General features: G+C 40.8%; 1 protein-coding gene across 2 annotated transcripts in view; it reads right to left on the reverse strand.

Moving 5' to 3' along the window:
• Window positions 1-13771, reverse strand: part of LOC134612684 (multidrug and toxin extrusion protein 2-like) — a 115785-nt gene that overhangs the window by 1057 nt on the left and 100957 nt on the right. For both annotated transcript variants that reach the window (XM_063457115.1, XM_063457107.1), the window contains exons 11-17: window positions 13321-13388; window positions 9130-9238; window positions 6668-6743; window positions 3263-3332; window positions 3049-3181; window positions 2794-2888; window positions 343-439 (exon numbers count right to left, since the gene is read on the reverse strand). In XM_063457115.1, the coding sequence (XP_063313185.1) occupies window positions 343-439; window positions 2794-2888; window positions 3049-3181; window positions 3263-3332; window positions 6668-6743; window positions 9130-9238; window positions 13321-13388 (648 nt within the window). The remainder of the gene's footprint in view (window positions 1-342; window positions 440-2793; window positions 2889-3048; window positions 3182-3262; window positions 3333-6667; window positions 6744-9129; window positions 9239-13320; window positions 13389-13771) is intronic.

The raw sequence follows: 13771 nt of genomic DNA on the forward strand, positions 1-13771 counted from the left end.
TTTTATAAAAGGTTTTTTTTGTTTTTTTTTTATAAAACCATACACACCATATTAACCTTTAAATGGGTACACATAGAGTTTGCAGCAGCACTACAAAATGGCGGTGTAATACAGAAGTAAATATAAACACAAAAATTAAGCACTGCACTTAAACTCTCACTAGTCATGGTTAGCAGACACAGTATTCATCATCCAAAATACACAGAAAAAAAGCAAAAAGTTACCTGTATACTTTCCCAAATCCCTATGCACATTTAAATAACAGGATTTTTTTTTTACTATCACTCCAATATGAAAAATCCTGAGAAGTGGTGGTTCCCCTTTCAGAGCCAATTCCCTTACCAGTTTCAGCTATGTCTTTTTTTTTCTCTGTCTTTAATATGATAGGTCGTGGGTCCTTTTTCTTTGTGCTCTGCTTCACTCCAGCTCGAACTTGAGCCTGACCATTGTAAAAATGTAGGTTTAAACAACAATAAAACTGGAGGAAAATTCGCAACACATATAAAATATATATAAAATGTAATGAGATAAAATAACTAAAGACAGCCAGTGCTTACAAACAGAATTAAGTAAATTTCATTGGAGGGTTTGCTTTTTCAAACGGTAAGAATTTAAGTAGGAAAGGGACAGCAGCAGTGATACAAATAATTATATTTCTTACAAGGGGCATTTTAAGCACTGTTGTCTCCCCAGCCATCCCTTAGGCAAGAGTAAAATTGTTCTGGTCCCTCTTCACATATATAGTTATAATGGATGTTGCCGTTCGGCATTAGCTCCCAATTCTATCTCTGGATAACATTTATTATCATTGAGAGTGTCAACTGACATTCCTCAGCCAATGAATGAAGTCCTAATAGGGGCAAACTAAAATTGCTATTGTGAAAGGGAATTTTCCATTTTAGATATATATTCCACCTGGACTATACCTGCCCAGAGACCCAGGCAAGTGTCAAGTCATTCAAAATTAATTTGACTCTTAATCATGGGATGCACAAGCAGACTACTAGCACCAAAACCACTCTAGGAGGCTGTAGTGGTTATAGTTCTTAGAGTTACCCTTTAAGAGATTACAGTCATATTTTACTCTTTTACATGATGTCTCATAGTATGGAGACCTAACTAGGTGCACACCAGGCCGGCCCAAGACATTGTGCTGCCTGGGTCCAAGGATGAAATGCAACACCCCCCCCCCCCTCCATCTTCCCCCTTGCAACAAAAGTATGCCAATATCAATTATGTCATGCTGTGTGTGTGCAGTGAGTGCAATGTGTGTTTGTGTAGTGGAAGCAGAGTGTGTATTGTATGCAGTGTGTGTAGTGAATGCATTATGTGTATGTGTGTGTGTGTAGGGGAGGCAGTGCCTGTGTGTCTAGGATGCAGTGTCTGTTTTTGTATCATGGATGTAGTGTGTATGCATTGTGTGTGTATAGTGGATGCAGGGTATTTAGGGTGAATACTGTGTGTGAAGTGGATGCAGTGTCTGTGTAGTGGAGGTAGTGTCTGTGTAGTGTGTGTAGTGTTGCATAAATTTATTTATAAAATATTTTACCAGGATAGATACATTAAGATTTCTCTTGTTTTCAAGTATGTTCTGGGTCCTGGGGGTGAGGAGTTTAAATTAAATTGGGCTGATCCCCCCTGCCTCTTACCTTTGGGCTGGAGGGGGGGGAGAGGGGGGGGTGCAGTGTGTAGGAAGGTGACAGTATAGGGGGAATAGTGTGTAGGAAGGTGACAGTATAGGAAGCAGTGTGTAGGAAGGTGACAGTATGGGGGCAGTGTGTAGGAAGGGGGCACTGTGTAGGATGGCTGTGAAGGCAGGGTATTGTGGTGACAGTGTGGAGGCAGGGTGTGATGGTGACAATGTGGGGGCAGGGTGTGAAGAGATAAGTCAGTGGTGGGTTGCAGGGTATTAGGGTGACAGTGACAGTGGTGGGGGGCAGGGTGTGGAGGTGGCAGTGGTGAGGGGCAGGATGTGAGGGTGACAGTGGGGGGCAGGATGTGACAGTGGTGGGTGGCAGGATGTGAGGGTGACAGTGGTTGGGGGCAGGGTGTGGGGGTGACAGTGACAATTGTGAGGGGAGGATGTTAGGGTGAATGTGTGGGGGTGACAGTGGTAGTGTAGGGGGCAAGATGTGAGGGTGACAGTGTGGGGGCAGAGTGTGGGGTGAAAGTGGCAGGGGATGTATCCTGAACTCTAGACCTGCCACATGGAACTCTCATCCAAATTTGAACTCACATGTGAACAGTCCATCATTCAACAGGGTGGAGTTCAGACACCTGATTTACTACATGAGTGCTATTTTGACCAAGAGTAGCAGACAATGCAAGTTATCCAAGGGCATATCATGTTTAAGGATTCAAAGCAAAGCAGCAATGTTAACACCCTTCTAAAGGCTGGAGGTGAATGCTGAACTATAGCAAGGAACTCTCAGCCAGAACTCACATGTGGCTAGTAAAACCTTCAATTGGGTGGTGCTCGTTCCCATTATCCATTATGAGCATTATTGAACATTATTTGCAGGGAGGGTAGCAGATAACATGAGCTAGCTGGGGATACATAATGTTTGGGGCTTTCATGTTGGCAAACGGGGGTTATTATGTAATGGCACCTTGTCTGGTGTTCAACGGTAAGAGAATTGCCTTAGCTTGTGAAAACAAAAGTTTATAAAAGGGTAAAATAAAATAAATTTCATACGAAATAGAAGATTATGGAATCTAAAGTAGTTGAGGTTACAGGTTTGGGACAATTTGGAGGATTTACTCTTTATAAAGCAAGAGAGAATTAAGCATTACCTCTTTACATATTTTATTCCAATTTAGCTTCATGATAAATATTAAAAAAAGGATGGCTTGAAGAAATATACATACAGCAATTCCAATCCAAAGACCTTAAAAGAGAAAATATATGTTAAATGATGTGTAATACTGAACAAAGTGCTATGATTAAACAGTTTAAAAATATGTTTAAAACACACACAACAAGGAACACAAGGAAGCACAATTACATATATTTTTTTGAAATATAAAATTGAAGTAATAAATTCTTACCTATTACACCAAGCTTTGCAGAGAACATCAGTGAAATTCCAATTGGTAAACCAATCACATAATACCCAATTGCGATAATAATAGCGCCATATTTTTGCATTCCAGTTCCTCGTAAAACTCCAGCACTAGTGGTCTGTAAATTTTAATCATACAATATATTATAAATTATTTGTGCATATTTTTGATGAACCTATATGTTCTCTGAGTTACTTACAGCAAAAGCATCAAACGCATGATACAGGGCAAAGATTAGCAAGAGCTTTGACACTAGAGTAATAATGTCTCTGCAAAGAAGAAAGGACATTTTTCATTACATTGTTATAGGAAGCTTAAATGCTTTAATATGATAAAAACAAATGGTAGAGAATACTTAATAACATAATATAATAAGGTTGATTAACTAGTTGTCATATTTGTCGAACTCTGCAAAAACTAAACTATTTTATTTCATAGGTTGACTCTTCTGGGAATAGCTCACCACTTCCAGTTAATTATTATTATTTTTTCTGGAGGAAGTGCTGAGTTAGAATGATGCCTGGAGAGAACATTGGGGTTTATATACACAGAAAACATCAGTGAATTAACAACCAAACTGCAATATTTGGATTAAAACAGCCAACATTCATGAAAGTGAGAATTCAAGGTGAATTCAAAGTACATTTCAAATTTAAAGTGAAAATAACCAAACTGGAAACATATTTATCTTATACATGTCTATTAGTGATGTCGCGAACATAAAATTTTACGTTCGCAAACGCGAACGCGAACTTCCGCAAATGTTCGCGAACCGGCAAACCGGGCGAACCGCCATAGACTTCAATAGGCAGGCGAATTTTAAAACCCACAGGGACTCTTTCTGGCCACAATAGTGATGGAAAAGTTGTTTCAAGGGGACTAACACCTGGACTGTGGCATGCCGGAGGAGGATCCATGGCAAAACTCCCATGGAAAATTACATAGTTGATGCAGTCTGGTTTTAATCCATAAAGAGCATAAATCACCTAACATTCCTAAATTGTTTGGAATAAGGTGCTTTAAAACATCAGGTATGATGTTGTATCGATCAGGTAGTGTAAGGGTTATGCCCGCTTCACAGTGACAGACCAAACTCCCCGTTTAACACACCGCAAACAACCGCAAACAGTCAATTGCACAACCGCAAACTCCCCATTTGCACAAGTTTGGATACCAAGCTATCCATGTCCTGTTCCTTGTCCTCACTGATGTCATTGAAGGGCTCTTCCTCCACCCAGCCACGTACAACACCAAGGGTCCCCGAAAGGTGACAACAAGCCCCCTGTATTTTTTTTTTAAATGTACACTACTGTTACACCAGATATGAGTTGCACTGGTGTGACACTGTGCCCTGGCAGGCCCTGAAACGCACACGTGTGAAGGAAACTGACTGCTATTATATTACAGTCAAAAAAGTTTTTTTTTTTTTAAATGCAAGCTATTGTGACACCAGATATGAGTGGTGGCACTGGGACCATCTTAAAAATATTGGGTATCGCTAAAAATCATGATCACTATATACTTTCTCTACAAACCTCTAAAACGAACCAAACTACTCATCCATCCGCTATACCACTTTATCCCACCTAGAACTAGTGCCCAGTTAAAATACTTGACTCTTACTTACCCACACTCAGTCATGCCACACACATTTCACCACTACTCTCACTGAATCCCTCTGACTATGGCTAAATTCATCTTCTACATCAGAACACTACTCCTAAGATTGGGTTGTATCCTATTTCATTTAGAATAGGGGCAGCTTCGGTCTCCTTCAACACTGACACTCCAATGCATATTATTAAAAGATTGGGCAGATGGAAATCCTCAGTCTACAACCGATATATTCCTCATCCCGAGAAAGAAATGAGGAAAGCTTTTAAAAGTTTGGCTTTGTAAATTTGATGCAATAAGTGTGTTTTTCTTTAATACCTTTTTACCCTCTTTGCATGAACCCGATTTACATATATGACTAATATGTTTCTGAACATATATATTATATTATTCACTCACTCACTCACTCACTCACTCACTTACTCACTCTCTGGGCCGGCCTAAGACATCCTGCTGCCTAGGTCCAACGATAAATGACTATGGGGGATAATGTAAAATAAACACAGGTTACTGGCTATGGGAGGATAATGTATAATAAGCACAGGTTACTGGCTATGGGGAGGATAATGAATAATAAACACAGGTTACTGGCTATGGGGGGGATAATTTATAATAAACACAGGTTACTGGTTGTGGGGGGATAATGTATAATAAACACAGGTTACTGGCTATGGGAGGATAATGTATAATACACACAGGTTACTGGCTATGGGGGGTAATGAATAATAAACACAGGTTACTGGCTATGGGAGGGATAATGTATAATAAACACAGGTTACTGGCTATGGGAGGATAATGTATAATAAGCACAGGTTACTGGCTATGGGAGGATAATGTATAATAAACACAGGTTACTGGCTATGGGGGCGATAATGTATAATAAACACAGGTTACTGGCTATGGGAGGGAAAATGTATAATAAACACAGGTTACTGGCTATGGGAGGATAATGTATAATAAACACAGGTTACTGGCTATGGGGGATAATGTATAATAAACACAGGTTACTGGCTATGGGGGGATAATGTATAATAAACACAGGTTACTGGGTATGGGAGGGATAATGTATAATAAACACAGGTTACTGGCTATGGGAGGGATAATGTATACTAAACACAGGTTACTGGTTTTGGGGGGATAATGTATAATAAACACAGGTTACTGGCTATGGGGGAGATAATGTATAATAAGCACAGGTTACTGGCTATGGGGGGATAATGTATAATAAACACAGGTTACTGGCTATGGGAGGATAATGTATAATAAACACAGGTTACTGGCTATAGGGAGGATAATGTATAATAAACACAGGTTACTGGCTATGGGGGGATAGTGTATAATAAACACATGTTACTGGTTGTGGGGGGATAATGTATAATAAACACAGGTTACTGGTTGTGGGGGATAATGTATAATAAACACAGGTTACTGGCTATGGGAGGATAATGTATAATAAACACAGGTTACTGGCTATGGGGGGGTAATGTATAATAAACACAGGTTACTGGCTATGGGGGATAATGTATAATAAACACAGGTTACTGGCTATGGAGGATAATGTATATAAAAACACAAACACACAAAAATAATAATAATAAAAAAGAAAAGAAAAAAGAATGCAGCTTCAGAATTAATCTAAATTGTATGCTGTCTAGGAGGTGGGAGGGTCTGGGAGGGAGGGTCTGCTGCTGATTGGCTGGAATGTGTCTGCTGACTGTGAGGTACAGGGTCAAAGTTTACTCAATGATGACGAATAGGGTGCGGACCGAATATCGCATATGTTCGCCATCTGTGGCGAACGCGAACAAGCTATGTTCGCCAGGAACTATTCGCCAGCGAACCGTTCGGGACATCACTGTCTATATTTAGTCAGAATATTTAGTCAGAATAAAATCTGTATTTGTGTTAGCAATTTTTTATTTTATATACTGGAAGTAAAGGTCTTGAAATTTTACAAAGTCACTTAGCCTTTAAACAGACATTAACATACCTGTCTGACGTGAAAATGTATGCAATTTCACCTTTCAATGCAGCAATAAAAACACCAACCAGGATAGCAAAACTTGCTGAGTGATTAGAAGACAGAATGAATGAATCAGCTACATTAGCATGTGAAAAAGAAAACAGATGTATATCACATGCTTTTATTAAAATATGTGGAATCTAGTAGCTCCAGGTTTTATGACCTTTCCTTGAAGTTAGTGTTTTATTTGAAAAACTGGCAAGTTACACGCATTAGTTTTTAAAAGAAAACTCCAAGTACCATAAGCACTACAGAAGGGGCCAGCAACCTTATGGCACTCCAGGTGTTGTGGACTACATTACCCCTTATGCTTTTACAGCACTACTGTTGTAAGAGCATTATGGGAGATGTAGTCCACAACATTTGGAGTGCTGAAGGTTGCCTACCTCTGCTGTAGTGGTTAAGGTTCAAGGTGTGATGAGGGTGCAATGTAATCACCGAAATGTACAATGGGCATTTTCTTAAAGGACCACTAAAGGCACCCAGATTACTTCAGCTCAATGAAGTGGTCTGGGTGCCAGATCCCCATAGTTTTAACCCTGCAGCTGTAAACAAAGCAGTTTCAGAGAAACTATCGTGCTCCTTTAACTTTTACTTGCTTGTTGCAATTATAACTTTTTTCACAATGTATTTAGGGCGGTATGAGACACAAAGCCTCTTTCTAAAAGTTAGTTTGTCACTGAAGGATATAATTTGTATCTGTAGTTAGAGATAATGATTTTACTCAGTGCTTAGCACTATCCTTAACAAATACCACAACAGAGCTGCCAAAAGATAGGCTATTTTCTGGCCTTTTGTCAGGTTGTGATGGTTCACACAGCTGGAGGCAAGCTATAGTAATGATTTGTTGTAGTGGGAATGCAGTCAGACTAGACCAGAATTCTGTAGGTTACACCTATTTCATAGATAGAGGGTAACGGAGGTATTTTGTTTAACTTGATTAGTAAGAGGTATAACTTGGGTACCTTTCATTGATTTCTGCACTCTGCACTTCACATAGTCTTTTTCAATATTTATAGGAGAGTAAATAAGTTCCCTAGGCATTTTCCTCCTTTTCCTATTTTTCTAATTTTGATGAATAGGGTTATGCCTTGGATATATACCTAGTATATATTCAGCTGCAGGGCTGGATTTTCCTATAGGCTAACTAGGATTCAGCCTAGGGCCTCAAGATCAAGAGGGGCCTACATTCAAATTGTTAGCAAATTGTTAGTAAAATTACACTATTCTAAAAACAGTGAACACTAAAACACTGAACCGAAAATAAGGAGAAATTCTATGCATATAATATGACCAGTGGGTTACTAGGGGGGGGGGGGAGCGGGGGGTTGGTCCCCCCAGGGTGCCACTTACTAGGGGGGTGCCTGGGGCAGACTGCAATGCCCCTCCTGCCGCGATCACCGAGACCGGCGGTCTGCAGCTCCGCAATGTGCAGAGCTGCAGACCATGGATCTCGCGTGCACTGCCCAATCAGAGCGTTGCCGCGGGTTACCACGGCAACGCTCTGATTGGGTCTCGCAAGATCCATGGTCTGCAGCTCTGCCGAGCTGCAGACCGGAAATGAGGGCCACCGGACCACCAGGAACCCCACCGGACCACCAGGCAGCCCCCACTGGACCACCAGGGATTTAAGGTAATTTTTTTAGTCACCCCCCCTCTCCTCATCACCCCCCTCCCTCTCACAATCACCCCCCCTCTCCTCATCACCACCTCCCTCTCACAATCACCCCCCCTCTCCTCATCAACCCCCTCCCTCTCACAATCACCCCCCCTCTCCTCATCTCGACTTTTTTTTTATTTATTATCCGTGCCACATTTTTTAAAAAGGTTAGTACCAATCACAACATGTTTCATTTAACATATTGATATATATCACAGTAATGATGTATTTTATTGTCTCTCATGTAATTTACAAACTTAAAAATGGGAGGTGAAAGGGCCTCATAAGTGGAATAGCCTAGGGTCTCTTTTCATCTAAATCCGGCCCTGTTCAGCTGGTTTTTGTTTGTGCCTAAGTGTTTTACTTTGGCACTTTTGGTGCCATCTAATTTTCTTTTGGTACAAGTCCAGGATATTTCGGTTAATATGATGACTGACTGGTCACACTTTCTATTCGTGGATGAGATAGTGGTGAATTTCTTTGTGTTTCTGATTCATAAATTGTCCTTGTGATTTATCACAGAAAATTGCAAAACTGTTTTAGTATGGTTTGACAAAACCTGGGTACTGCATCTCCTTCAGATGGTCTTCTGCAAGAGAATCCAGCATGCTCCACAGAGCACTGTTCCTATCAGTGGCCACCCATCATGAGTAATTATGTATATTTATTAAGCTGTACTTATGATGGGAGGCCATGAAAAATATTCTTCATGTCTCTATTAAGTATTATATACATATTGATATCAACATACTTTCATGTAGTTTCTTACCTGTGCATATTAGAGAAACATTAGTAGAGAACTTGGCTTGCTCAACATCTCCAGCTCCTAACGCATTTCCAACTTTGACACTGGCAGATGATGACAATCCAACAGTAATCTGTAGGGGTTTATTTTAAACTCATTAAGTTAGAAATTTCCAATATCAGCAATCATTTATTAGGAAATCTTTTCAAATTAAATACCAGACAAATAAATGCCATAGCTCAATTCCATCCAATTTCACTAAAAATATACATACTCTCCTTACCAAGAAGAAATAATCAACTTTAATGGGCGCTCCAGTAAAATGTACTACTAAAATACTGAAATCAGTAGTTTAGTTTAGTTGTATTTGCAGCTGTACTGCATCTTTTAAAGTATTCATGTGTTAAAGGGACACACCAGGCAGCTAAACAGGTTAAGCTTAAATTAAAGCTAATAAGCACACATAACTTTCCTTCAATTCTGCGAAGTTTTCCTGCAGTGCTGTAAAATGTTTTGATGATTTCAGCAGTGTAACCCAGCCTCCTAAGCCTTCCCCCTCTCAAATTATATTTTTATTGGCTGAAAGAGGTACGTTTCTTTCAGAGACTGGGAATCAGGAGCAAAGCACAGTGTGTGTAATATTGGTTACTCTTTTGCATTCACTTCTGTTTTCTTTCTTTTCTTTTTATTTCATAACTTTGATGAAGCCTTATTCTATTCTTCTTTCCTTCCTCTTTTCTTAGACATGTCTCCCCCTGTTCCCAGCCACCCCATATGTGCTTTGTTCCCTCCCTCCCTGTAATGCAAGCAATACATTCTACTTCAGCTCATGTCAGCCAACCTCACTATCACTGTTAATCTTTCTCCATCCAGTCAGCCAACCTCACTATCACTGTTAATCTTTCTCCATCCAGTCAGCCAACCTCTCTATCACTGTTAACCTATAACCCTCCAACCACTATCAGCCAACCTCACTAACCACTGTTACCACCGGACGTCACAAGGGAGTGCTTTCTGACACAACACCCACCCCCCATACTCTCCCTCCCTCACGCCTGCCCTGTAAATAAAGTATTATATTGTACCCCGAGATGCTCTCCACTCCCTTCCTCCCTGTACTCCAAGTTGTCCCTTGTGCTCAACACATTCTTCTCCTATATGTACTTCTCTCCCTCCCTGTAATGCAAGGTATATATATATATATATATATATATATATATATATATATATATATGCAAGGTATATATATATATATATATATATATATATATATACCTTGTATTACAGGGAGGGAGAGAAGTACATATAGGAGAAGAATGTGTTGAGCACAAGGGACAACTTGGAGTACAGGGAGGAAGGGAGTGGAGAGCATCTTGGGGTACAATATAATACTTTATTTACAGGGCAGGCGTGAGGGAGGGAGAGTAATGGGGGGTGGGTGTTGTGTCAGAAAGCACTCCCTTGTGACGTCCGGTGCATGTATATACACACACATGTATATACACACACATACACACACAACTGTACATATAATAATTACATATAATAATTTATATATATATATATATATATATATATATACTTGGGAAGACATTGTGGTCATGTGTTGAAAGATGCAATAGGTGTGTCATTACTGATTCTTATAAAGAATCACTGAAACATGGCCATTGGCAGACAGTCCAGCTGAAATACAGGAAGCAGGAAGAAAGCAATGGGGGAAATGATATGCAATAAGAGGAGCAGCAGCAAATATGATAAAAAGTAAAGATTAAAAAAGGGGGGCGGAGCTAGGCAACAGAGCGGTCGCATCTCGTGGAGCTCCTGCTCTAACTCGCCCTAACGAGGCTTTTATGGTGGAACCCGAAAGTCAAAGACACCCCAGACCTTGCCAACAACTGGCTGAAGCGATATGGGATGCAAAACAAAAAAAGCGAAAGCGGACAAAGGCTCCCAGGGGAGAGACATCGGCGACATGCCGTGGAACTCGCAGCAGGCCGCGTGGCCCAAAATGGTGCCGGCCGACGACTTAACCTCCTATTCCTCGGAGGACTTCACACCAGACCTCCTGGATGAACCACCTTATGGCTGCATACCAGACCGCAATGGCGCCTCAGAAGACCGGGGACCCGGTCACTGCAGACCAAATTAAAAAGATGCTGGCAGATCTCCGTAAAGACCTGGCAACGGATATGGCTGGATATAAAGAGGCCATAGCAGGGGCCACAGCCAAAATCTCCCAGCTGGAGACCCACTCTACCACCCAAGACACCAGGCTCACAGAGGTGGAAAAGCAAGTAGCAGACTTGGCACGGCACCAACTAACCACAACAGACAGGCTGGATGCTATTGAAGATCAGAGGCGGCGGTACAATTTGAAGGTCAGGGGGATACCCGACTCGGTCGACACCGCTGACCTACCTCACTACGTGCGGCGCTTCATAGGAGGGTTGCTTCCACCAAAGCAGGCTAAATCCCTGAAGCTTGATGGCATGTTACGGCTGCCTAAACCAGCCAGAGCACCGGCAACAGCGACGGCCGACCTCATCCTCAGATTCCAGGCACTATCCGACAAGGCCACACTCCTTACAGCCTTGCGAAACCAAACGCCCATCACATTCGAGGGCTCCTCAATTACAGTCTTCCCAGACCTCACCAGGGGCACGCTTATCTGGAGGAAATCCTTACAACCTCTCCTGCAACACCTTCGTGCCAAACATATCCCCTATAAATGGGGTACACCACGAGCTACCATGTTTTCACACAACGGGACTACCCTCAGAGCACAGGAATACAAGGAGCTGGAAGCACACCTACAATCCGCAGGCATCTGGCAGACATCACCGCCGAGTAAACCGGGATTATCCCAGCTGAACCTGGCCACCATTCGGGACTTTACCCCGAGAGGGCACCGAGAAGCCCCACCAAATGGCTCCATCACCTGAGCGAGCAGAAGCGGAATCACCCATGGGGACTTTTTGCGTTCCACCATTAATATCTTCCATGATTGCCACAGTTAGAGAATGTTTATGTTTCTCTCTCGTTAATATGCCTTGATGTTCTTATGTATATACGTTTTTTTCTCTTCATTTCAATTTATCTTTTCCTTTTTATTACGTATCCTGTAACAAATTAACAAAACCTCATAGTCCTACAAGCGGCCAATCACACTGTAACATGAGAGGGTAACGAGCACACACACTGAGAGGACACACTGATCCGTTCACTAGCGCCTTGCACACTGCACGGCCAAGTAAACACTGCCGCTCATTTACTACTACTTCCCCCCCCCTTCCAGAGACCCAACCTTAAAATGCCGAACACATAGCCTAGTGGAAGGAGGTATAAATCTATCGATGATACCATCAGGCTGCCCTCTACTTTTATCACACCCACAAGGGGTACCACAACCGTTGTCACTTACTCTCGGCTTGTTTAATGTATTTAAAATATAAAATGTGCTATGTCTTTATATGCCAACGAATGTTTACTAATGTTGACTGATACGCTAGCAATCGCTGTTGGGGCATTGCTTGCCTACTTGTACCCTACATGCACAACTAAATAAAGAACAAAAAAAAAATTAAAAAAAAAAAAAAGATTAAAAAAGGTACTTATAAAGCTAATGTTTACACTATTTTGGGAATAAAGCATTTAGTAACAGTATGTTTACTGATGGTGCCAGGCGGAAAAGGATATGCTTTTTTTTTTACTTATACAGTGTAAGTCTCAAAACAAAATTCCCCCAAGGGAACATCATATGTCTGAAAGAAGATATGTTCCTGGGGAAATAGGGCAGAAGCTGAAGCCTGTATGCTGTTGCAACTATAATAAGTTCCATAAATAATTTAATTTAATTTAGCCCTTTTTTACAAAGTCCAATTTTATCTACACAGAATCACTTTTATGTTTTATTTATAATTAAAACCAAATGACCTAATGATTTGACATAATTAATGCCTTAATTTCCATAAAGCTTGATGAAGTGCCACTATAACACACACACTTTTTATTATTATTAATTTTAATATTGTTGGGTAGTGATAAAAGTCTAGAACTTTATGGGTATCCTTTTCCTACTACCTAAGTCATGGAACATTTGCTGTCATTGGGGTCTAGTTTGAGAAATGTCATTAGGAAATACAATCCTACTCTGCCTCCTCCCACCCAGACCACAAAAACTGTAAAGCGTATTATTGTTTCAGTAAATTCTCTCACCGTAAAACCAGCGCTTGCCATTTGTAACATTATAGCCTGTGCTCCAAGTTCCACCATGTTGATAAGACCTAAAAATAAATATAAATACACGTACATATATATATTCTGCCTCATATGCTTAAAGCACCAGGATAATATATAACATCTAATATTTTTATTTTTTTGCTACCAGGAAATAACAGGACTTGCAGTGAGGGAGTGCAACAAGGTTAATTTATAAACGTGCCAATCTCTATTAAAATCTGCACTTTTTGCAAATAAAAAAAAGAGGACACATTCTTCATACATAATACACATTAGCAAGCTGAAGTACTTTAGGGTTCTGGAGTGACTCCTGTGTGAATGTGTGAATGTGTGAATGCACAGTTGGAGTACCGTCTGGTTGTTATAGGAAGCATGAATATTGACAATGTCAAAAGTTAAGCCTGGCATAAAGTTAATTGCAATCTCC

Source organism: Pelobates fuscus, chromosome 1 (assembly GCF_036172605.1).
Source record: "Pelobates fuscus isolate aPelFus1 chromosome 1, aPelFus1.pri, whole genome shotgun sequence".
Taxonomy (NCBI): domain Eukaryota; kingdom Metazoa; phylum Chordata; class Amphibia; order Anura; family Pelobatidae; genus Pelobates; species Pelobates fuscus.